Source organism: Palaemon carinicauda, chromosome 1 (genome assembly GCF_036898095.1).
Source record: "Palaemon carinicauda isolate YSFRI2023 chromosome 1, ASM3689809v2, whole genome shotgun sequence".
NCBI lineage: Eukaryota > Metazoa > Arthropoda > Malacostraca > Decapoda > Palaemonidae > Palaemon > Palaemon carinicauda.
In genome coordinates, this window is record NC_090725.1 from 227,785,705 (window position 1) to 227,812,068 (window position 26,364).

Genomic DNA, 26,364 nt, shown 5'->3' on the forward strand with positions numbered 1-26,364 from the left:
TTGTATAAAAAAAAACTTTGGAGCCACAACCTAGTAGGTCATTCAATTATGGGTCACAGGACGCAAGGATCCTTTGCTCTGCTTCTCTTATCAGTCTGCATCATGATCCCGGGTTGTTAGCCAGCTAATTGGGTGAGTGGGACTTCCTTCTTCTTAAGAATGATTCCTCTGCTAAAAGACGAAGGTTTGTATTCGTGTAGGAACAAATCATAAATTTTAAAAGTAATTTGTATTTTTCCGAGCTATACAAATCTAAGTCCTTTAGGTTTCATTTCCTGGTGCAACCACCCCACAAGTCCCAGGCAGAATCAAAATGAAGGTACTGCCTGCTATCAGATCTGAACCACCAGTGGATACTGGGTAGCTGTTGCCAGAACCTTGATAATTCTTCATTGGCCGTTACCATTTTTCTCCAGAATCTACTCCTGCTAAAGGACTTAGATTTCTATAGCTAGGAAAAATACAAATGCTATAAAATGGTAATACATTTGAAATAACTAAAATTCAAGTCTGTTAAATGCACTTTTGATTAATGTTGAATATTATATTTCCAAGTGCTTTTTAACTTTGTTTCTAAATTATTTTCTCTGACTAGACTCCAGTGCTGAGTCTTATGGCCAAAATTTATACATCTATTCCTGTCTTTTCAATACCCTGTTTCCCTAACCTCATTTTTTCATTTAGTCTTTTTTCATCAGTTTTATCTCATTCTCATATTTAGCATCATGTTATTTGTCCTTATTGTAAACTTTTGCACTTGCTCTTCCCTTTTTATGTGAAATAAGGTCTGTCCATTCTCTTCTCTTCTTTCCATTTTTCAGTTTTCCTGAACTCCTATTAGGGTTAGGTCTTTATCTATCACCTTTATCCAAGATTTCTGGGCCCTCATATTGGTCTACATCCTGTTACTGACATATTTATGGTACTTCAGACTAACTGTTCCTTATCACTTTTCATGACATCCAAACCACACCATTAGTTGGCCACTGTCTTTTTCATTCTAAAGGTTTTCTTCATAGGGGGCTATTGCTATCGGTACATCTTGCATGGAGGACTGTAGACATTACTAAAGGTCTTTACTTGGTCCCTTTGGTCTTGAACTCTTATCTAATTTTTAGCTTTATACTTGCCTGCATTCGCTTTTAATTTTTGCAACATTTAACTTTTACTTTGCAATGCAACTAATGGACTTCCCCCCTTAGTTGCACCTTAATGTTTTATGTTATTTTATGTGAACAAGCCTTTCTTTCACAGAAATTGCAGATTCTGCTATCCTCTGTGTTCTGTATTGCTGGTCTATCTAATTTATATCTTAAATTCTTTTACCCATATTCTTGCAAACAGCGCACTATACTGGTTAAAAATATTTCATACTTTGCAGCTAATTTTAGAAGATTTGGTTTGGCTGTTCATTTTTTTATGTGGTAATCAACGCGATTCCATCCCTATTCTGTCTGATCTTCAATTTTATTATAGAATCTTTTATTTTTATGAACCTCCCCTGATGTTCATATTGGTGCTTCTCCAGAAACTCGGTTTAATCGACATTTACCCGTATAAGTTTTTAAAGAATTAAAAAGTTCCCAATCTTCTTTCCCTTTTTTAGATTATGCCCTCAGTAAAGGAAGGAACATTCTAGCAGTAATTGGTAAATGCATCAGTGACTTTGTCTTCAGTTTTTCAGCCGTGTCGGGTGTGACAAAAGCTATCCAGATTGGTTGGTATTACTGCATATTAAGATATTTTCCCCTTTTGTTAATAATTACTGCATAGAGTATGCATGGGAGTTGTTTTTAGGAGATCATGATATGCATTCCCTCTATGTTTTGTGCTGGGGCAAGACTGATTTAAATAACTGTTGTGAAGTGTGTGTTGCCCACGTGGTACCTCTCATGGAAAGTATTTTTCAGTGGTGCCGATCAAGTTAGTAAAGCTCAAAGGAACTTGCTGTTAGTTTAGGGGAAAGGCAAGGCCGTATGATTATGACAGGGATGACAACGACGATGACATACCTCCACGTTTAGACAATTCACATACTGTAGTTGGCTATCTTTTGATAGTGCTAAGATTTAAAAGCACTTGACGTCACAAGCTTCCTATATTAACATTCAGAAGTCCAATGAATCCTCTCTTGCAATTCTAATCCTTCTTGGACTGTTGTCAAACCTAACCTAACTCCTCCAAGTTGAGTCTAGTGTTGATAGTGTTTCTTTCAGTAAGGGTTCTGAAAGTTCACGGCACAATACATATTTGAAAGCCTATCTCAGAGTTGCGAATTCTTTATTTAGTTTTAACCCTTCTGCTGCTAAACTCTTGCAAGTCAATCCTATTCGCTTAATAAGACAACTAGATTGTAAGGCAGAAGACAAGATGGTTGTTTGATCCTTACATTTCTCCACTTGCTAAAGTAAGCACTCCTAAAGAAAGTCATGTTACTTATATGGATGTTGTTGTATATTGTATAATTCCTTTAAATTTTAATGGTGGAATGAAGTGTCAACTAAAATAGATTTTCATCATGTATCAATTGACATTGTATGCTGTTCGCTTGTAAGGTCGACCTCTAGCTTATCCCGTATTAACTCTAGCATAGCAAATCTAGGTGAATGAACCGTTTGCTTGCATGCTCAGCAGCTCCTATATCAATTCGTAAACAGACCAAAAAATCAGCTAATTCTCACTCGGTTCAAGCAGATCAATCCTCCTTAGAGCATTTAACCTGTGATACAGGAAGATAAGAAAAAAATGGAAAATGCAGAGGCAAACCATGAATGTAGGAATTATCTTTTTTTTCAAACCTTACATATGAAAGATACCCTAATTATTGGAGTAAGGTAAGTTTGGAATCTTTTTAATCTTCCACATCTGGAAGTTGTACTTCTAAGGCTCTATATCTTTGTGTGGGGGGTATAGAATTGAGATATTATTGTGTCAGATTCAGAAAAAGGCTAACAATACTACCCACTATGTAGTGGTATTGAAAGGATAGGGATAATTATGACTTCGAAACTGAAGAAAAAATTACGTGGGTGTGTCATTTATCACTTACTGCTAGAATGTTCCTTCCTTTACTAAGGGCTTGTTTTATTAGGGAAAGAAAATGTGAAAATATTAAAGTGGAGAAGAAACAAGATAAACATCTGATGAGTATAAAAATAGATAATTTCATTATTAAAATTCTTGTTTTCTTATTCACTAGGGACTTATATGTGTATAAATTCTCAGTATGGTATATATACAGCTTTAATAGTACTTTTTAGTGGAAACTTTTCTTCAGCTACACTGGAGTCTAGTAGAATTTGGAAATTATAAATATTTTAGAAATAAGATTAACTTTTCTTCTCATGTGATTATAGTATTTCATTTGGTAAGACTTTCATAATTTTATTTACAGTATCAAGAAAAGCATGTCAGATATCTTGGTGGCCCTTTCTCCAGAAATGGATAGTATTATTGATAAAGCTGAAATGAAAGATCAAGATGAACCAGGAAAGAAATGTGAAGCCATGATTATCATCACTTCATTAATTACCTCAAGTCTCAGGTACTGAATTAGTGGTATTTTCAATATTAAACTTACCCGATAATCATGTAGCTGTCAACTCCGTTGCCCGACAGAAATCTAAGGAGGGATACGCCAGCTATCACAATACTAGAAGGGGGTGTACTAACAGCGCCACCTGTGGCCAGGTACTCAAGTACTTCTTGTTGACACCTCCTCAATTATTCCTCTGTCGTGCCTCCGGCTAGACGTTCTGGGATACGCTCATGGTCTTCGAGTTTATTCTCGCTTATTTGGTGATGTATTCTCTTTGATTTACGGCTGTCGCATTACTGGAAACCTTCTGATATTAGCTAGATAGCTTTTATTTAATTCAGTTTAACGGTTAACGAATTTTTGCTTGTTTTTTGGATCTCCCTTTGACTTCTCTTGAAAACAAAATGTCTGACATTTCGCAAGCCCCCTCCCATAGACGTTGTAGGTCTTGCAATAGACGTATTCCGAAGGTCTCGGTAGATCCTCACACCGCTTGTTCTGACTGTAGGGACAGACCCTGTCAGTTAGAAAATCGATGTGAGGAATGCGCCGGTCTTTCGGAATTGGATTTTGTCCGACTTTTAAAGTATTCTTCTAAGTTAGAGAGAATTAGAGCTAGGAGGAGTTCTTCTCACTCTTCTTTATTTTCCTCATCTCATGATCCTCTTCCTGATCCTACCCCTGTAGTGGCTACCCCCGAACCTACTGTGTGCCCTCCGCCTGATATGTCAGTGGTTTTACGTGCTATTCAGGCTTTAGGCGATAAGGTAGAGTCAGTGGTAAGTGACCATAAGTCTCTGATGGCCGAAGTGAAAGAGTTGAAGGCCAAGAGTGCAGTGGGTGAAGTTAGTGCCAGTGCTGTGACGAGTGCTAGTGTCGGTGCAGTGCCTTGTACTAGTGTTAGTGCCAGTGTGGTGCGTGGGGATTTTTCTGTGCGAGCCAGTCGTTCTCCCAGTCCGGGACCTCTTGCAAGCTCCCAAGCCCAGGGGAGAAGCAATGTCGAAGGGCATAAGGGTTCGGCAGGCCTTGTTAGGCGCACAGAATCATCCTCAGTGGTTGCGGGCGTGTCTACCACAGACCGTCACTCCCACTTGCAGACGATTGAGCCCGTCTTACGCTCGTCCGCTGATCTTCCCTCGGGGAAGAAACGTTGGTCTCAGGTCTCTAGACCGCTTAAACGCAGAGTCCAACCCTCGAGTGCTCAGCCAGGTTGCAGTCGTTGGCTCAGCTCTGACTCGCCTCAGTCTTCTAGCGATTGTACTCCGCCCAAGAGGAGTAAGGTACAACAGAGCTGCACCGGTGGTGCAACCACTGTTATGGCTTTGCCTCAGTCTGCTACTGTCTCTGCTGATCCCAAGTGGTCTATGCTTCAGTCCATGCAAGCACAGCTTTCGGACCTGATGCGTGAGTGTCGTGCTGAGAGTGCTGCACCTCCTGCACCTGTGGTACACCTATCTCCTGCACCGGTTCAGCCTGTGCTGCACCCTCCTGCACCGGTGGTGCACCAACCTCCTGCACCCGTTCAGCCTGTGATGCACCCGCCTGCACCGGTGGTGCACCTACCTCCTGCACCGGTTCAGCCTGTGCTGCACCCGCCTGCACCGGTGGTGCACCAACCTCCTGCACCCGTTCAGCCTTTGCTGCACCCGCCTGCACCGGTGGTGCACCAACCTCCTGCACCGGTTCAGCCTGTGCTGCACCCGCCTGCACTCGCTGCACCCAGTCGCAGCTCCATCTGCCAGGCGTACGATGTTGAACCAGTTTCTGTGTTCACTGTTCCCGGTGTTGTTCAGCATCAGCCTTCTTTAAGGCAACCTTCAGTTTGGGATCAGGAGGATTACTCCACTCTTCCTCCTCCTCCCCTGGCTGCTCCACCGGCGGTGCAACTCTCGGTGGAGGTACAACAACCTCTTCCACCTGTGAGTCAGTCTGCTCAGCTGCTGCACCGAGCTCTACCCGTGCACCCTGATCCTGCTCCTCCTTCCACCTCTGTTGTTGTTCCTGCTCGTTCTGACTCTGCGGTTCAGCATTCGTTTCCGATCCCGTCGCCTCATTCTGGGGTTGAGATTTCGGATGATGAGGAAGCACACCTTGATCCCTCTTCGGACGTGGACGAATCCAGACCCTCTCCACAGTCTCTTGATTTTCGCAAGGTCTTGGCTCTTCTCAGGGAGGTTTATCCAGACCATTTTGTCTCAGCTATACCCCGCTCTCCACCATCTGAGTTTTCGCTGGGAGTGCAACAAGCTCAGTCTTCCTATACCAAGCTTGTCCTAGCTAGATCCTCCAAGAGGGCTTTTAGGATCTTAGGGGAATGGCTGCAGTCTAAGCAACTTCTTGGCAAGACTTCCTTCTTGTTCCCTCCAACGAAGCTCACTTCGAAAGCGAGCGTTTGGTATGCCACAGGGGAAGCACCAGGCTTGGGAATACCTGCCTCTGCCCAGGCTGACTTCTCAAGTCTGGTAGACTCGCCTCGAAGATCTGCTATGAGACGCTCAAAAGTGTGTTGGACCTTCTCGGACTTGGATCACTTGCTTAAAGGAGTGTTTAGAGCTTTTGAAATGTTTAATTTTCTCGACTGGTGCCTGGGGGCCCTCAGCAAGAAAACCTCCCATACGGACAAAGATTCTGCCATGCTGTTAATGTCCTGTATGGATAAGGCCATCAGAGATGGATCGGGCGAGCTAGCGTCCTTGTTTGTATCAGGGGTTTTGAAGAAAAGGGAACAGCTGTGTTCTTTCCTTTCCGCCAGCATTACCCCTTGCCAACGTTCACAACTTCTGTTTGCTCCTCTTTCGAAGTTTATTTTTCCCGAAGAGCTCATTAAAGATTTGTCGGCTGCTTTGATACAGAAGGACACGCACGATCTTGTAGCTTCTTCGGCTCGTAAGTCTAAGGCTCCCACCTCAGCCCCTAAGACTTACCGCTCCCCAGTGGCTGATACCCCTGCGACTAGATTCATACCGCCCTTTCGTGGTAGAGCCCCCAGCCGAGGAAGCTCCCGTCCAGACTCTTACAGAGGCAAGTCCAGGAAAGGATCCAAACCATCCAAAGGAAAACACTGACTCTCCGATTCTCCAGACGACAGTAGGAGCCAGACTCAAGACCTTCTGGCGAGCTTGGGAGATGAGAGGTGCAGACGCACAGTCTGTCAGTTGGCTGAGGTTCGGTTACAGGATTCCATTCTTCCTTCAACCACCTCTGACCACTTCGCCCATCAACCTCTCTCCCAACTACAAAGAGGAGGACAAGAGGCTAGCTTTGCACCAGGAGGTGTCGCTTCTTGTGCAGAAGAAGGCTGTGGTTGTAGTCCGGGACCATCAATCCCCGGGCTTCTACAACCGCCTCTTTCTTGTGGCCAAGAAGACAGGAGGTTGGAGACCTGTGCTGGACGTCAGCGCTCTCAACGAGTATGTCACCAAGCTGACGTTCACGATGGAGACAACCAAGTCGGTCTTGGCAGCGGTCAGACAGGAGGACTGGATGGTCTCATTGGACTTGAAAGATGCTTATTTTCACGTTCCGATTCATCCAGACTCCCAACCTTTCCTAAGATTCGTTTTCGGAAAGGTCGTCTACCAATTCCAAGCCCTGTGTTTTGGCCTAAGCACAGCTCCTATGGTCTTTACCCTTCTGATGAGGAATGTAGCCAAATTCCTTCACTTGTCAAACATCAGAGCCTCCCTCTACCTAGACGACTGGCTGTTGAGAGCCTCCTCGAGTCGTCGTTGTCTGGAGAATCTTCATTGGACTTTAGACCTTATCAGAGACCTGGGTCTATTAGTCAATTTGGAAAAATCTCAACTCATTCCCTCACAATCCATCGTGTATCTGGGAATGGAAATTCAGAGTCAGAGTTTTCGGGCTTTTCCATCGGCCCCCAGGATAAGCCAAGCCCTAGAGTGCATCATGAGCATGCTGAAGAGGAACAGTTGCTCAGTGAGACAGTGGATGAGTCTCACAGGGACTCTCTCGTCCCTAGCCCTGTTTGTCGAGCTGGGCAGACTCCACCTCCGCCCTCTTCAATTCCACCTTGCAGCTCATTGGGACAAGAGTTCTACCCTGGAAGCAATCTCTATCCCTATCAACCAAGAGATGAAGACCACTCTCCTGTGGTGGAAGCACAACCTCCTTCTCAGAGAGGGTCTATCCTTGGCCATTCAGACCCCCAATCTTCATCTCTTCTCAGATGCATCGGACTCGGGCTGGGGTGCAACCTTGGACGGAAAGGAATGCTCCGGAATGTGGAACGAGGAACAACGTTCTCTCCACATCAACTGCAAGGAACTGCTGGCAGTTCATCTAGCCCTGTTGAACTTCAAGTCCCTCCTGCTAGGCAAAGTGGTGGAGGTGAACTCGGACAACACCACAGCCTTGGCTTACATCTCCAAGCAAGGGGGGACCCATTCGAGGAGCCTTTACGAGATCGCAAGGGACCTCCTCATTTGGTCAAGAAGTCTAAACCTCTCTCTAGTCACGAGGTTCATCCAGGGCAATATGAACGTGTCAGCAGATCGTCTGAGCAGAAGGAATCAGGTCATTCCCACGGAATGGACCCTCCACAAGAGCGTGTGCAACAGACTTTGGACCTTGTGGGGTCAACCTACCATAGATCTGTTTGCCACCTCCATGACCAAGAGACTTCCTCTGTTTTGTTCTCCTGTTCCAGACCCTGCAGCAGTTCATGTGGATGCCTTTCTACTGAACTGGTCCCATCTCGACCTGTACGCATTCCCTCCGTTCAAGATAATCAACAAGGTTCTGCAGAAATTCGTCTCGCACGAAGGGACACGGCTGACGCTGGTTGCTCCCCTTTGGCCTGCAAGAGAATGGTTCACAGAGGTACTACAATGGCTAGTAGACTTCCCCAGGACTCTACCTCTAAGAGTGGACCTTCTACGTCAACCTCACGTAGACAGGTTACATCCAAACCTCCACGCTCTTCAACTGACTGCCTTCAGACTGTCGAAAGATTCGCTAGAGCTCGAGGCTTTTCGAAGGAGGCAGCCAGGGCTATTGCCAGAGCAAGAAGGGTTTCCACTCGTAGGGTCTACCAGTCTAAGTGGGAGGTCTTCCGAAGCTGGTGTAGAGCCAATTCAATTTCCTCTACCAATACCTCTGTGACCCAAATAGCTGACTTCCTGCTTCATCTTAGGAATGAGAGATCCCTTTCAGCTCCTACGATTAAGGGATATAGGAGTATGTTGGCCTCAGTTCTCCGCCATAGAGGTTTGGACCTGTCTTCCAACAAGGACCTTCAAGACATTCTTAAGTCTTTTGAGACGTCTAAAGATCATCGTCTTTCCACTCCAGGCTGGAATTTAGACGTAGTCTTAAGGTTCCTTATGACATCTAGGTTCGAACCTCTCCAGTCAGCTTCATTCAAGGACCTTACCCTCAAGACTCTTTTTCTCGTTTGCCTGGCAACAGCTAAGAGAGTCAGTGAGGTTCATGCCTTCAGCAAGAACATTGGTTTCACGACCGAGTCTGCTACATGTTCTTTCCAGCTCGGATTCCTAGCAAAGAACGAACTTCCTTCACGTCCTTGGCCTGGATCGTTCGAGATACCTAGCCTTTCCAACATGGTAGGTAACGAACTTGAGAGAGTTCTTTGCCCTGTCAGAGCTCTCAAATATTATCTCAAGAGGTCTAAACCTCTCCGAGGACAGTCAGAAGCCTTATGGTGTGCCATCAGGAAACCCTCGAGACCCATGTCCAAGAATGGGCTTTCGTATTATATAAGGCTTCTGATTAGAGAAGCACATTCTCACTTAAAGGAGGAAGACCTTGCATTGCTGAAGGTAAGGACCCACGAAGTAAGAGCCGTAGCTACTTCGATGGCCTTTAATAAAAACCGTTCTCTGCAGAGTGTAATGGATGCAACCTATTGGAGGAGCAAGTCAGTGTTTGCATCATTTTATCTGAAAGATGTCCAGTCTCTTTACGAGAACTGCTACACCCTGGGACCATTCGTAGCAGCGAGTGCAGTAGTAGGTGAGGGCTCAGCCACTACATTCCCTTAATCCCATAACCTTTTTAACTTTTCTCTTGAATTCTTTTTGTTGTTTTTATGGTTGTTACGGTAGGCTAAGAAGCCTTCCGCATCCTTTTGATTTGGCGGGTGGTCAATTCATTCTTGAGAAGCGCCTAGGTTAAAGGTTGTGTAGAGGTCCTTTAGTAGGGGTTGCAACCCTATATACTTTAGCACCTTGGGTTGATTCAGCCTCCAAGAGGAACGCTGCGCTCAGTAAGGAAGACGAACTTAAAAAAGAGGCAGAGTAACGGTTCAATTCGACTTCCTTACCAGGTACTTATTATTTCATTTGTTATTAGAGATAACTGTTATATGAAATTTGGGGATACTTGGCTATCCTTTAATCTTGTTCACTGGTTTTCACCCACCCCCCTGGGTGCGAATCAGCTACATGATTATCGGGTAAGTTTAATATTGAAAAATGTTATTTTCATTAGTAAAATAAATTTTTGAATATACTTACCCGATAATCATGATTTAATTGACCCTCCCTTCCTCCCCATAAAGAACCAGTGGGATCGAGGAATAATTGAGGAGGTGTCAACAAGAAGTACTTGAGTACCTGGCCACAGGTGGCGCTGTTAGTACACCCCCTTCTAGTATTGTGATAGCTGGCGTATCCCTCCTTAGATTTCTGTCGGGCAACGGAGTTGACAGCTACATGATTATCGGGTAAGTATATTCAAAAATTTATTTTACTAATGAAAATAACATTTTTACACCTTATTTCTTCAAAGATTGTTTTTCCAATTTACTCTTTATTGGTGTATACTCAGAAAGGTACTGATAATACTATATTTACTATGTAACTCTTTTGGAGATCAATCAAGTTGATACCGTATATACTCGTGTAACAGCCGATTTCGCGTATTGGGCGACCCCCCAAATTTTAACCCATAAAATATGATTTTATCGTATATCTTGTGTATTATGTGAGTTACTATTTGTAAAACTAAATTGAATAAGACTAACATTTTTACTCCATTTCTTTATTCCATCTTCTACTTCAGTGGGTTAGAAAATTAAAAGACAAGGTTAAAAGTATCGTTAGTAACGTTATAATCATTGCGTAAACGCATACAGCAAAAATAACAACCGAAAAAAAAAAAACAATTGTTTTGTTATGAACACTCGAATCAGATAGCAGCTGTTTTGTTTGCATATCGATATTGTATGATAGTAAAAGAAGATAAGACTAACATTTTTACATTATACTCTTACTCACTATGGAGAAAAGACTAAGAAAATGTAATGCCAAATATAAACTAACAAGCTGTAAATGAAGGCAAGAAAATAAGCAATATTCATTGCTGCTATTTTGCGTAGAATCGGGAAAAGCTGTGTCCGAAACTGGAGGAAACAAAAAGGAAATTTATTATGAAGCTATGAATTTGCAAATTGCGTAATTAAGTGTAAATGCCAAATTTCGAAGATAAAGTTACAAAGTGTCTGAAAACAGAGAATATAGTTTTGTTATAACACAATATAAATGATTTGTTAAGCTTTATAATCAAGCACCTCAGCGCTAAAATAAAACTAAACTATCGTACATCGGCAACATGAATGAAACTCCGGTAACTTCTATATGCAATTTAATTCACAGTAAATAAAATAGGAATGAAGTATTTCAAATGAAACTATTGAAATTAGTTTGCTATTTGGAAAATGATAGATCAAGTAATGATAGTTTCTTTTAAGAAATATGAAACATCCTTCGGTAGGTCTGTCTTAATCAGCTGTTTTGGAAAGCGTACAGGAGTGTCGATTGACTTTTAAATGTAAACAATGGAAAAGATTATGATTTGCATGGTTTTATTTATAAATACGGTATTAAAATAAGAATATTTTATGCATTATTATTGGATAAAGTTAAGTATAAGATCAATTTAATAAAAATCCGGTTTATTTCAAATATATCTATTTTTCTTACCCCAGTAAATAGATATACAATTTGAACGAGGACGTAGCCTAGTCCAAAAGTGCATATGCTAATTTGATATCTCGTGTATGATGCGGCCCCCTTGAATTTAGATTCAAAATTAGTCCTAAAAACTCGCATGTTACGTTAGTATATGAAGTATAAATTAGATAAATTATTTATTCAAAACTATATTTTTTTAGAAGGCCATTAACTATCTCATGCTTTAAAGTTAGGGACCCTTTTCTTCTTTTCTAAAACTAGATGTTTTGTTAGCATATACTGAAAACTCTCCAGCTTAATGGGGAGCAATACAATTTGTGATTAAAGTCTTATATTGTAACTACTAACCAATTAATCCTTCAAGAGCAATCCCTCCTAGCTCATAGTTGTGCTGTACGGCAATCCTGATTTCTTGGTCATTCTTATTTTTCAATGGTTTAAAGTAGAGTTTTTTCAGAGACCTGTTTCTCCTCATATTTTCTACACCTTTTCTTGAAGTTGTTTGAAAAACTAGATTGATCCTATAGGAATACAAACTCTCCTCCTTTAATAGGAGTATGTTTTCAGCGTAGCTTGAATTAGATTGTTTAAATTTTATAATGAGGTGTCTGTAATTACAGGCTGATGGTGGAGAAGACTCGCCCTTCTGCCAACTCATTGAGTAGCCACTTTGTTTTTAGCTGCTGGAGAGTACAGATGTACTCCTGGTGCCGTCAGTCGGCTGTTTTAATCTTTTGTTTATTCCTCTAGATGATTGTTGGCAGTTCATTGTGTGCAAGGAGTATTAAGGAAGAAGAAAGGTTTTGCAGTTATCCTATAACTGAAGTTGACAGACAATTGTTTGTATAACCTGCCAATATACTGCCTCTTGTTCCTGTTTGACAGCATTCCTGTTGCTGTTTATTCCCTTGCAAGTGTGGCGAGGTGATAATGTCATCTTTGTAACTGAAGAAGTCAGCTTTCCATGGACATCATTACACATTGTTAGATAAGAAAGTGTCTGCTGCCGCCAAGTTGAAGGGTAGGGACGCCACCCTTCTTCATATCACCATCTTCCCGTGTCTGGAGAGGGGCTGGAGACATATCTCCTATGATCTCTTTCCTTGTTGGAGTGTCTTTGCTGTTGGCCTAGAATAGATGCCATACTAGAATTCACACAGCGCTGGTTAGGATGAAAGGCCTCCGCCATTCTTTTTCTCTCTATGGATGAAAGAGTCCAAGATGATGGATCAATAGGAGTTGCGTATAAGTTATCCAGAGAGACGATGAGGCAATGCAGAGAACACCTGAGGTCACTCCTTTGTCTCATCACAGAGTGCCAGTTGGGGTGGAAAGGCTCTGCCCTTCTTTTCCCCTTCTTAGATGGAAAAATCTTAAAAACCGATTGATAGGAGTTGCATTCACGTTATGCCTACCATTTCTCTCCCTGTGGGAGAGACAGTATTATCTGTGGCGCGTGCGCTTATATGGGAGTGCACCCTCACCTTTTTGCACTCGAGTGCTCGCTCGCCAACAAATTTCCTCATGGGCCAAGCCCTCGTGTGTTTGTGTGCTCACAAATTTTCTCCTGTGTGCTCTGGAATTTTTTTTCAAATGGCCTTAAATTGTATCATCAAAATCTTCAAGGTTGTGATATGATGGTATTATAGTATTTGATGCTATTAGAATCTCCTTTGTTTTGCCAGAGTGATGTCATTTATTATAAAAGAATTTCTCCTATTTTGTGATATGAAGTCACTTGATGTTATCAGAATCTCTTTTGTTGTGATAATGTGCAATATGATACCATTGGAATCGCTGCTATTCTGGTAAGACGATGTCATTTGCCGTCATTAGAAACTTTGCTGCTATGATAGAATGAGGCCATTTGATGATTCATAATCCCAATAGTTGTAATAGGATGTTGTTATTTGATGTCATTAATTTCTCCTAGTGTGGAGGTGAGTTTTCGAATTTACTCTCTTGGGCTGTAAGCGTTGGTCCTTCCAACATCAGTATGATCAGTTAATGTGTGCGTTATTATTTCGGAGAAAAGTTTTTCCTTCTTATGAACCTCATTTTCTTATTAATTTATATGTAAAGAATATCCCAATAAGAAAAGGATATGGGATATATTGGTATTGTGGTGATTTGCAAGTCACCTGGTTCAAATTTTTTATTCCTCTTATTTCATTCTTTAAACTTCAGATCATGTGCGTAGTAAAGAAAAATTTTCTTCAAACTATCCCAATATTACAGTACAGTTATAGCCCCGCCCTACATTGATTGATCAAAGAGACTTGGAGGAAGTCTATTTTTGACGTAGGTCAAATTTTCGCCTTATAAAGTTACTGTAAAGGTTCCTTATACATGTTTTAAATACATAAAAGAACTAATAACCTGTTATAATTTTATAAAACCAGATACTTGCATTAATAAACTTCCATGTGAATTACAATACTGCACAGTACACTAATTGTTATTTTATGACTTAGAGACTGATGTATGGTGGGATAAAGACTTAAATTTTTTTTTATTTTTGCATTCAATATTTAAGGATAGCGATGTAAACTTAGAGCTGATGTATGATGAACCGACATAAAGAGCAATATTACTTTAGTTTTAATATTTTCTTGTCCTTTAGCCTAATTCTATTGATTTGATTAGTGTTTGACAAGATATATTTTGTGAATATCTTTTTAATGTTTTCTATACCGTATTCATATAAAATAATAACGTTAAAAACGAGACCCAATAGCTGTTAAGAACAGTATTGTTCAACATATCAATACTACTAAGTATAGTATATACCAGTTTATATCACTTATAATCAATTTTTTTCAGGTCCTTACATTATATATCATCAAAACTGGATGGCTTAGAACTGTTAGGTATCGTATCTCAATATGTTCCTGATGAAATCATCTTGGAGAGAATACTTCCATTGACAGTAAGTTCTTATTAGTTTCCTAAATGTAATGACAAGAGTTTTGGACATTATTTAGTCAGAAAATTTTGTAGGAAGTGTTTTTCATAAAATCTCTTACCTTTTTTTTTATTTATGTACAAGATTTATTAATTTTCTACTTAAGGATTATTGCTCATGCAAACTTTTTGTTAGTAATTCCCATTATCTTTTCAGTTTCACTTGCTTCATGACAAAGTGCCACGTGTTCGGGTTTGTGCCCTTCACACGCTCACCCGATGTCTTACCCTAGTGGCAACTGTACCTCGATCTGATACAAACATATTTCCTGAATATATTCTTCCAAATCTCGCTGAAGTAAGTATTTATGGGCTATTGCCAAGGAACATATTGTAGGAAATTATTGAGCAAAACTTTATTCGAGGGTAAAAAGTTAGGTGGTATATATAAGATACAAAACAACCATTGCACTCTTTTTTAAGGTAATGTTGCTAAATGGTTAGCTTTTTCTTGTTGGTGTTTTAAAATAATGTACAATATTTCACATAGGAGTCCAATAGTAGTAGAGATTTTTACCATGAAATGCATAACATTTGTTATTTACGAGAATTAGAAAACTGTTACTAATCAGTATATGCCAGATAATATTGCATCATTAATCAAGACAGTTATACTTCAGTCAACTTAATCCACTGTGTGTAATTAGTAGTCTAATGTGAGACTATTATAACTGTCTTATTCACCATGGGATGATTTAACCATCAGTTTTTAATATTCTTGCCTTAATCTGTACCATAAGTCTGGGAAAAGGTGATTTGATGATGCCAAATGTATTGTGAGAGCATGGATATTGGACATCGTCAGCAGACTATTACTTTACATTTTATAGTCCTTACATGAATTGTATACGTTATTATTCTTTATCATTTTTTTTTTTGTTCATCAATTCACCTAGTAGCAAAAATTACCAATTTTGATGATAGGCAGTATTTTCTTGTAAAAACATCATGCTTCAAAAGAAATCTGATTAATAAGGTAGTGTATCATGGATGGTTGTTCCTCCTATGTTAAGTGCATTAGACTTGTAGCTTTACTAATGCTAATTCTTGCAGTGATATGATTATCAAAGAAGAGTCGATTCCCGTTATCCACATGTTTTGTATTGGCAAATTTTTATAACATGGAAAACCTAAATTTTACACCAAATTCCTTTACCATGAAAATTTGCCAAATAACTAGTCAAAACATTGAATTAAGATTTAGAAATTGCCAAATACAGCTTAAGGTTAAAAAGTGAAGTTAAAATGGAAAATTTAGCATTAAGAATTGACAAGTAATTCTGTACAATATTAAGAATTGCCCAAAAAAGCCCGTCAAAATAAGAAGTTTATAATTACAAATTGCCAAATACAGTGTAATGTTAAAAATGTGTCTAAATATGAAATTTAAATTTAGAAAATAGCGAATAATACTGTACAGCACCCTATTAAGATTTTCCAAACATGAAACTTGAGTTAGAAATCAGCAAATAATGCTGCCTAAGTTAGGAAATCATATCAATGACAGTCTGTTAATCATATATGAGAATATTCTTAATACTGTTAGTTTGAGATCAGCTGATAAACCATTATGATAAAAAATTCTATAATTGATCTTGTTGAAATGCGCCTTCAATGTATATAGCAATAGAAAAGTACAAAAATGCTTAAATGGAGCTCGGTTAACATAAGCATATTTTTAGATTCTTTCAGTACGTATATGTTATGTCGTCGGATAAAACTAGAGATCAACTGAAAAAATCAAATACCTGTTTCAAGCCTGTTGCTAAAGTCATTGATGATTTTCAGTGATCACAATCTATTTTGAATAAAAGTTTTAGTTCTTTCATTCTCCCTTGTTTCGAGTATTATTCTCCAGTCTGGTCTTCAGCTGCTGACTCTTATCCTAATTTGTTGGACAAAAATTTCGGTCTATTAAATTTCTTATTCCTGATCTTGATATTAATGTCTGGCACTGTCATTCAGTTACTTTTTTATGCAAGTTGCATAAGATTTTTTATAATTCTGACCATCCTATGTATTTAGATCTTCCAAGACTGTACTATCATGTACGTATTACTAGGAATGCAGTTCCAACAGTCTTGGCTTCTGCACCATAAGGCTCAATGCAACACAAGTATTCTAGAAGTTTTATTCTAGGCCCCCTTCCTCTGTAGCATCACGAAGGTGCTGTATTAATTAACCCCTGAGGAAAACTGGCAATGGAAATGTACTCAAGAATGTCTTCTTGCTATCATTAGTGACTGCAAAGAGAGTGGCAAGTTGAATAGCCTTTTGTGCAGAGTACACTGTTCTAAGGGATGTGTATCTGTCTCATTCTTGTTTGTTACCTAGTTTTTAATATAAAATCAGAACCTATCGGTCACTGACCAGAGATTCAAGACCCCCTTCCCTGCCCCCAAGAAATGTTGTAGGTGATGATCCTGATATGATGATTATGTGCCAAATGAGGGATATGTGCTACTATTTGCACAGACTCTGAATGGCAACCAGTGTTTGCAAATATTGGCAGGAAAGGAGTATCAAGGAACAAAATTGTTTCCTGTTTTCGTGTTATGATTTAATGGCCCTTCAAGTTATCAGGTAAGGGTGTTAGCATGTTACCTCGGATCAGTACTCACAAAATTGTGGATATCACCCCTGTTCTTGCTTTCTGTAAGAGCTTTAAAAGGAGCATGACTTGTTTTTCCATTGTGACTGGGAATTTCGCATTATTAGTTTTTTTCTGATCTGGTATCTTTTCATTCTTTTTTTTCCGGAATCTCCTAAAATATAGCCATATACATGCCATACTCTGGATACAGTACCTCAATCCCGTATGCCAGACTTACCGATCTGCTTACTGACTATACCTCCAATCTAGAGGAGAAATGTCCTCATAACAGGAAAGGATCTGCCTTCTCTTTAGGATGAATTGCAAGATGACTTACCTTTTTTATAGAATGAAAATAAATTCCATATTTGACCCTTTTGCTGAAAGAAGTAACAGGGCTGTGAGGTGAAAGGGGTCATCCCTTTCTCTTCACCAGTTAGCTGCTTTTCAAATCTTGCTTGTCAATTTTAGCTTTTGTTAATGTGTAAATTATTTTTTTATATTTGTATCATTATTATTATCTTTGTATCAAAGGTTTTTGTACTACTGCTTTGAAAAATTTGCATAGTTTGCATATCTTCACTGGAAAAGTAGCTACAGTATTATGTGATATTTTCTGGAAAAATTATCTTACCTTTTTTTTTTTTTTTTTTTTTTTTTTTTTTTTTTAGAAAAGCTGAAGTCCATTTCTACATATGCCATATAAGCTTGTTATTTATCACAGTACTGTAAACATATGCAGAAAATGTTAGCTTGATGTCTTAATGTGAAGTTTTAGCAGAAATCTTTATTATGGGTCATTTTCTAAGAATCAACCAGTTGCCCTTAACTCATAATGAATTATCATTTCAGATAGTACAAGATGAAGCTGTTATTGTTAGACAGGCATATGCTGAGGACATAGCTACCATTGCAGAAACTGCTGTAAGGTAAGTTAATTGATTTTTAGGTACTGTACCTGGATATCAAAAATATAATAGCATGTTACTGTTTGAAGTAATTCTAATGAATTCAGTAAGTTAAATCCCATCTTGATATATTATCAAAACCACCTCTGTTTTTTAACACTTAGGTCATATAGGCTATGTCTGCAAAAGATGTTTGTTCCGTAACCGAAATACAAACCACGCTATTTACAAAGGGTATTACTTTTAGCGTAGCTGAAATGGCGAGCCATTAGAATTTAACGAGGGTGTATTACCCCCGCGCTAGTTAGCGGGGGGTAGGGGAGTGGTAGCTAGCTACCCCTCCTCCCCCTCACACACAGGTGAATACTCACTTTCACTTTTGGCTCGGACTGTGACAGACGTCTCTGTCTTGGTCCTCGCTTGGCAGCCATTGTCTGTTTTGTCTTTACTTAATCGCTTACTTTTCTTTTACTCAATATATATGTAAACATGTTTTCATGTTTGTATATATATTTGAGTATAGAAATAAGTAAGTTTCCTTTTCAGATGTGTGTGTGTAGTGTACGATATCTACGTGGAGGCCTCGGCAGTTAGGCCACCACGGCCTAATTTTATGGGTTGCGATCGAGTTTGACTTCGGTCTTTCTCTCTCTCTCTCTCTTGAGGTCGTTCACCCTTTTACTATGTTTTACTACGCCCTTGTAGCTTCCTTCCCGTGTGGGTGGGGTTGCTACGCCGTACATTTTGTCTCAATTAGTTTATGAATCTAATTGTAGTTGTTAATTTTTCAGCTTGTAGAACGATTCCTTTCGGGGTTTTCGTTTTTTCTTTAGTGTTCATTCATTTTTAAATTACATAATTACATAGTTACATAATTATAATTGTTATAATTCTGTTTTGGTTACAGCTCTCCTTCCGCGAGTGTAAGTGGTTGTGAGGGCACGTGCCTGTTGTGTAATTCTTGTTCCTTTTCCTCGGGATTCCTCTTCGGAGCCTTCCCGGGGGAATGAATGTGTACTAATATTATTTGTTTTATTTTTTTACAGTTACCGATCTAGTTCGTTTCTGTAATATAGCAACGGTGTGAGCTGTCTGGTTGAGTCCTGGGGATTCGGCTGTTGCTGCCTCCCCCCTTGTATTGTCGTCAGGGGCGTGTCTCCTTCTACTGGTAGTACTCCCGTGTCGACGGACAGCTCTCCAGTTCATTTTAGAACAGTCAGGAGGCTTGCCTCCTTGGGCGGATAACTTTCCTTCCGAGGGAAGTTTTTTCCTGTCCAGGCTTGAGCTTTTCCTCTTTTGGGGTTCTTCTCTTGCCTTTTTTTCGTGCGACTATGCTCTTGGTGCTGAGCGGTCGCACCTGCAGTTTCGCTCAAGGGGCTGGGCAACTGCAGGAGCTCCTCTTCGGAGGATTGCCCCTCTTAGGTCACTGGCTGACCAGTCTCTTCCACGAAGTGTTTCTCTTTCGTTCGCGAGAGAGTACACTCATAGAGACTCCTCTTCGGAGGTTTCTTCTGTTGCTGTTGGCCTCCCTCGCCGTAAGGCCCTCCGTCCGCCTCGTCATAAGGGCCTCTCATCTCCCTATAAGGGTGCTTGAGGCGCCTTTTTGAATCTCCGTTTGCAGCCTACAACTTCTTTTTCTCGATCTTCCGTCTTGGTGCAGATGGACAGCAGTCTAATCTCGTCTTCCGACGGGCAACGGTCTTCCCGACGGACAACGGTCTTCCCGACGGACAGCGGTCTTCCGACGGACATCAGTCTCCCGGCGGACAACGATCCCTTCGGGGCAAAGGGTTGCCCCCACGGGGGTTCTTCCCTTGCGTGTCAGGGTTTCCCTGCGCGCCCTTCTGTTCGTCAGCGCTCTCCTGTTCGTCAGCGCTTTCAAGATGATCTTCCCTGTGGTTCCTGTTACGTGCCCTGTGCGCCCACGTTCGCCCTCGCGATCTAGAACTTCGGTTCAGGTCGGGGTCAAGGACTCTTCTTCTTTGCGCAGGCTTCCACGCGTAGCCTTCTGCTCGTCAGCGATCATCAGCTCGTCAGCGATCATCAGCTCGTCAGCGATCATCAGCTCGCCAGCGATCGTCAGCTCGTCAGCGATCATCAGCTCGCCAGCGATCTCCAGATCGCCCACGTGTGTTACAGCTGGCACGCCAACGTTCTCCAACACTTCTGAAGGAACATGGTTCGCCAGCTACTAGCTCAACTGCGGATGCTGATCGCCATCGCGCGACCCTCAACTGCAGATGCTGACCGCCATCGCGCGACCCTCAACTGCAGATGCTGACCGCCATCGCGCGACCCTCAACTGCAGATGCTGACCGCCATCGCGCGACCCTCAACTGCAGATGCTGACCGCCATCGCGCGACCCTCAACTGCAGATGCTGACCGCCATCGCGCGACCCTCAACTGCAGATGCTGACCGCCATCGCGCTACCCTCAACTGCAGATGCTGATCGCCATCGCGCGACCCCCAACTGCGGATGCTGATCGCCATCGCGCGACCCCCAACTCGCGGCGATCATTTACCTGCGCATGCTGCTCGCCATCGCACAACCCTGAACGATTGCCCGCTTACGCATGCTGCTCCTCATCGCACCACCCTGAACGATCGCCCTCCTGCAGATGCTGATCACCATCGCACCCTTTCACGCGATCATTCACCTGCGCATGCTGCTCGCCATCGCACAACCCTGAACGATTGCCCGCTTACGCATGCTGCTCCTCATCGCACAACCCTGAACGATCGCCCTCCTGCAGATGCTGATCACCATCGCACCCTTTCACGCGATCATTCACCTGCGCATGCTGCTCGCCATCGCACAACCCTGAACGATTGGCCGCTTACGCATGCTGCTCCTCATCGCACCACCCTGAACGATCGCCCTCCTGCAGATGCTGATCACCATCGCACCCTTTCACGCGATCATTCACCTGCGCATGCTGCTCGCCATCGCACAACCCTGCACGATAGCCCGCTTACGCATGCTGCTCCTCATCGCACAACCCTGAACGCTCGCCCTCTTGCGGATGCTGATCACCATCGCACCCTATCACGCGATCATTCACCTACACATGCTGCTCGCCATCGCTTACCGCCAGCGACCTTCTTCACCTACGCGGCAGCACGATCCCTCGCCGTCACGCCCATTCCCCTGCGCGCCCGCGCGATCGCTCGCCTGCGCGCCCGCGCGATCGCTCGCCTGCGCGCCCGCGCGATCGCTCGCAAGCGCGCCCGCGCGATCGCTCGCCTGCGCGCCCTCGCGACCGCTCGCCTGCGCGCCCGCGCGACCACTCGCCTGTGCGCCCGCGCGACCATTCGCCTTTGCGCGACCGTTCGCCCTCGCGCGACCATAGTTCGCGGCGAATTCCACAGCCGGTGGTAGCAGCAGGGACGCGTGCTCCTAGGCGGCACTCGGGATCACCTCCATCCAAGCACAGGTTGGTAGTGCAGGACGAAGACAGGTCAGTACAGCATTCTTCCCACCTTCTTTTCAGGCAGGAACCGTCGTGTCCTCTCCAAAGGATCGCCCGATCCCTTTCACCTTAGCGAGGATTTCGGACTCTGTGTCCTTGGAGCAGCAGACATGGTTTAATCCGCTGGCACGGGCGTTAATGAGGGTTATGAAACCAGCACTCACCGGCCAGGGTAACAAACCAGCGGCTGTCTCTCCTACGCTGAAGAGAAAGAGAGGAGTGGACTTCGTGGTGACTTCCCCCAGGGCGAAGTTGGTTCCCAAGAGGTCGGTCTCGAGGGTCCCCTCTCCTGCACGAGTACTCTCTCCTTCTCCCGCCCTGGAAGGATTTTTGGCGGGGGGGCTTTCCGTTGAAGATTTCTCCATCGGACAAGGGGTGACTGCTTACCTCTTCCTCTGGGAGCTTACCAGGTTCTTTCTCTCCTCGGTTACGGCCCGGGGTTTGGTTCAAGGAAGCTACAGGAAGATCAAGGGTACTTTCCTCCTCTCGAGCTCAGGCACCTTGGCCTTTCGTCGTTAAGTATCTACTTGCGGACAAGCTCGATGTTTTACCATCTGGACGCACTGACTGAAGGCTTCCTTCGGGTGTCTCATCTGTGGAGGTCAACGACCTCAGACACCCTTCCATCCTTGAGAAGAGTTTTGTCTTTGCCCAAGGACAGGAACTTAAACATCTGCTGTGCGGAGTAAATCGACTTCCGGTTTCACTCCTCCAAGGCGCTTTCTTCCAGACTCTGCAGGGCTCCAGCTCCCTTTTCTTTCAACCACGTCGGCCTAAGTTATCGGCTACGACAACTGGGACAAGGTGTCCAATTGCAGTTTCCTCCTGTCAGGAACAGATGGCACGGGAGACTCCCCCGGGGGGGCATAGTCCTAAAAGGAGTTCACGAACTCTAGGATTGCAGGTTTTTTCGCTGGGAGGATGCTTAAGGTTACTCATCCGAATGACAGCTTCCCGATGCCCATTCCCGCACAATCTCTGTGAGTAGCCAAGGATATCGCGCCTGCCGTCTCTGTCAGCGAATTCAGTGTCTCTGAACCTCTATGCCATAGCATCAGCAGAGTTGCCCGGTTGGGCAGAATGATCCACACCTTAGGCGAAGGTCTTCCTTAGGATCATCGACGGCTTCACCCCCGGCCCCCTCAGTCGATCCTTTCTTGTAAGGAAGGATCTGAGAGGGGATGTCCATAGTCGACCTCTCAGCCCTGATCAAGTTTGTCGAACAAACTTCGGCCAGCGTAGACCAGCAGAATCGATCAGACTGGTAACGAGGCGACAGGACTCCTTTAACCCTGGATCGGAAGGACGGGTACTTTCAGTTTCCATTCCATCCATCTTCCAGGGTGCTCGTCGAATTCAGCCTAAACTGCAAGTATTCCTGCTTATGATGCAGTGTGGCTATCCCGCCGTGGCATAGCAGGTTTGTTTCCCCAGAGAACTCTCCCTGCCTTCCTCTTGGCCGCTCAGGTGCAGACTTCCGCCTCCTCTGCTGTTTGGAGGGCTGGTCAACTCCGGTAGGCTCGGGTTTCGACCTTCTTCAGCGCCGGGAAAAGCTTCCGAATGCTGACCATGAGTGTGGGCTCATGGTATTTTGCTTGGAGCCTTCTCTTCCTCTGCCTCAACATCTGGAGTATCTGGCCATGATATTGAGTCAACCGCCTTACCACGTTGGAAACCCCGCTTCTCGTCCGTCCAGCGAGGTTAAGCAACGTCGGCACTTGGATGGGTGACCACCTGGGGACGCCAGATTCTGTTACCACATCCTCCGAGCCTTCCTTTCGGTTGACTGTGGCAAGACTGAGGAGAGTCGCAGTACCTGTTCTCAGTCAAGCAGAGTTTTCAGCCCTACCTTGGAACGTTTCCTAGTTCTTCTTTCCTCATTGACCCGTTTATAGTCCGAACGGTCGCCTCAGGATAAGTTCCATGTGGGGCGATCCAAGTTCCGGTGGCTTCAGGCAATGTTTAACCGGACTCCCTGGCCCTATGGGACCAGCGGAACTATTAAACCTGCAATGGGTGTTGACCTATGGAGCCTCTTGATGGTAGTGGATATTCTCGTCCTTTCCCCACATTCTTGATGCGGTTCTCGGACTCGTCAAAGGAAAGGGGGGGGGGCATGTTCCGGTCCAGGCCTATGGTCAAGACCTGAAGGATACCTCTCCATCATTCAGGCAGGCTTAAGGGCCTTAGTCTGGCCCCTCTTCAGTCCTACCGCTCCTGCCAAGTCGCCCCGTTGCGTGTCGACTTCATGCTAACCAGCAGGGGACGCATTTTCACACCTTCACATCTTGCAGTAGAGATACCGGGATGATTGAGATTCTCTCAATTCCACCATCGGCTCTCTCATTCCAGGCAGGGGAATGTTTCTCTCAGACTATCCAAGCAGAGCCTCATAGAGAGAGTGTACCTAGGGGTCTTTGACCTTGGGTAACCAGCAAGTGCTGATCTGGGGGACCTGATCGCGACAGCTTGGAACCTCAAGCTTCCGCTAGTTTTCCCCCCAGTCTCAGACCCCGAGACTCTGGCAAGATGCATTCCGGTGATGGTGGGACAACTTCGACGCCTGCGTCTTCCCTCCTTTTTGTCTGCGGACAATGGGTCTCAACAAAACCAGGTTGTCTGTCAACCTTTCAATGGGAGAGCTCCACTGGGACTATGCGCAGAACGGTTTCTGGACCCTCTGCTTCCCCTGACGGAACTCCCGGGAGAGCTTCTCCCACGGCGCAGGCTACTCAAGCAACCACACTGCGACATCTCTCCCGAACCGGGGCGTCGCTTCGGCTTCATGCCTGGAGACACTACGCTTCCTCCTCTAGAAGAGACAACCCGCTACAGTCGCGGTACGGAGGTCGCGTCATCTGCGATAGTCATCCACAGGGGTCTCCCAGGCAAAGTGAAGAGTCTAAGGTGGTTGGTGCCGTGGGAGATATACCTCTTCCCGTGAGGCCTCTTCTCCAGCAATAACGGTCTTATTGCCTTTCGGCGGGAGGAAACTCCTTTCCGCTCTTGGCAATGAAGCCTGTCGCTCAGCCTTTCCCTGACCTTCAGGCTTAAAGGAATAACTTTTTCCTGCCCGCTGGATCTATTCTCGCTCATGCGAAGCTACGATCGTCCCTGCCCTAGTCGGAGGAAGACCTCCAACTTGGAGCATGGCTCGGACTTTTAGTCCTTTAAGAGATCTTCTCAAGACCCTTTTACGACAGGCCTCGGATTGTATTCCGCCTTGGGTCTTCTGCTCACTCTGGCCACGGCCAGTGTGTAAGCAATCTTCTTGGTCTCTTACTACTCCCCCCCTTTCTAAGGAAGAGGGGAAGGCAACATTCAGGCTCGCTCCTGAGTTGTTGGCTAGACTCAGAATCTGAGGGTCCCGACCCTTCGGTCCGATTCATTCAAGATTTTGAGTCTCCATTCTGTGTCTGATGTCCCAAGACCTTCTCTTTCTTGCCAGTACAGGAATCGAGAGGTTAGCGCTGGGAACAGCTGCAGTTTGGCCTCAGTTGCAGCCGATTTGGGAACACAAGGAGGACATGGGGGGAGAGTCACCAGTATACCTCTTCAGCCCGGACTCAAGGACATTCATCTCGACCTGTCTTCAGACCCTCCCCCGTCACGTCGCCCTACAGCACGATGTTGGATACATCGCAACGTCCCTCGCCTTCGAGTAATACTACTCTGTGACGCAGGTGCTACAAGCTGGAGTCTGGAAGCGTCTGATGACCTTCGCAGCCCGCTTCCTGCAGGGCGTGACCCACAGGAGTCTCGATACGTTTTCTATCGCTCTGTGGTGGCTACACAACAGCTGGTCTAACCTCAGGCTCCTTTTTGGACAGGTAGCAGAAGGTTGAGGGCATTGTTATCAGGTTTTAGTCTGCATGAACGAAAGAAGTATGTCTGGCCCTTACTTCTTTCTTCATCATCCCCTCTACGGGGAAGCAGCATCCTGGTCTCTGCATAGCTGACCTCGAACCTCTGCAGGTAAACCATGCTTCCTTGTGTTCCGAGTATTGAGTCAATACTGTCGCGTCCCCCATACCCTGACGAGGTGGTATTGGGAACGTCCTAACCCAGAGTTCCTTCTGGAACTCCAGGTCAACTGCCTAAGACGGGTCACACTTCTTCCTTCACACACAAGCTTACGTAGGCCACATGGTTCCTTGCGGTGCAAGGAACTTGTGAGGTGCAGGGACTCCTTTTCTCGAGTGCGACTCACTCGGATTCTGAGTCCCCGGGTAAAGCCAAAGCCAGTATGGCTGGGGACTTTCCACCCTTCCTAAGGGATAAGTCACCCTTTGTAAATAGCGTGGTTTGTATTTCGGTTACGGAACAAATGACAAATTCGAAGATAATTTGTATTTTTCCTAACCATACAAACCTTAGCTATTTACACATATTTGCCCGCCAGCCCTGTCCCCCAAGACAAGTCCTACCTCTAAGTGAAAGTGAGTATTCACCTGTGTGTGAGGGGGAGGAGGGGTAGCTAGCTACCACTCCCCTACCCCCCGCTAACTAGCGCGGGGGTAATACACCCTCGTTAAATTCTAATGGCTCGCCATTTCAGCTACGCTAAAAGTAATACCCTTTGTAAATAGCTAAGGTTTGTATGGTTAGGAAAAATACAAATTATCTTCGAATTTGTCATATTTCATTTAGACCTGATTAGAGCTATTCCCAGGAACTACTCAGTTTGTGTAATTGGAAACTTTTTTTCCATGATACAAGTTATTTCATGATCAGGATAAGATTTTTAGATGTCTGAAATTGTTATTTGGTAGGATAATTTTTAGCCTCTTCCTCAAAATATCAGTAGCATACATTAATTATGTTATAGATTTTTCATTGATAATTTAGTTATCTGTTTGCTATGAATAAATGCAAGCTTGACTGTATCCCTTTTTAAACAGTCTTTGATCCATTTTTAAAGAGTCTTTGATTAA

General features: G+C 43.8%; 1 protein-coding gene across 4 annotated transcripts in view; it reads left to right on the forward strand.

Moving 5' to 3' along the window:
• Vps15 (vacuolar protein sorting 15) overlaps positions 1–26,364 on the forward strand; it is a 796,097-nt gene that overhangs the window by 658,466 nt on the left and 111,267 nt on the right. For all 4 annotated transcript variants that reach the window (XM_068387739.1, XM_068387743.1, XM_068387753.1 and 1 more), the window contains 4 exons: positions 3,395–3,544; positions 14,317–14,422; positions 14,615–14,755; positions 17,903–17,979. In XM_068387739.1, the coding sequence (XP_068243840.1) occupies positions 3,395–3,544; positions 14,317–14,422; positions 14,615–14,755; positions 17,903–17,979 (474 nt within the window). The remainder of the gene's footprint in view (positions 1–3,394; positions 3,545–14,316; positions 14,423–14,614; positions 14,756–17,902; positions 17,980–26,364) is intronic.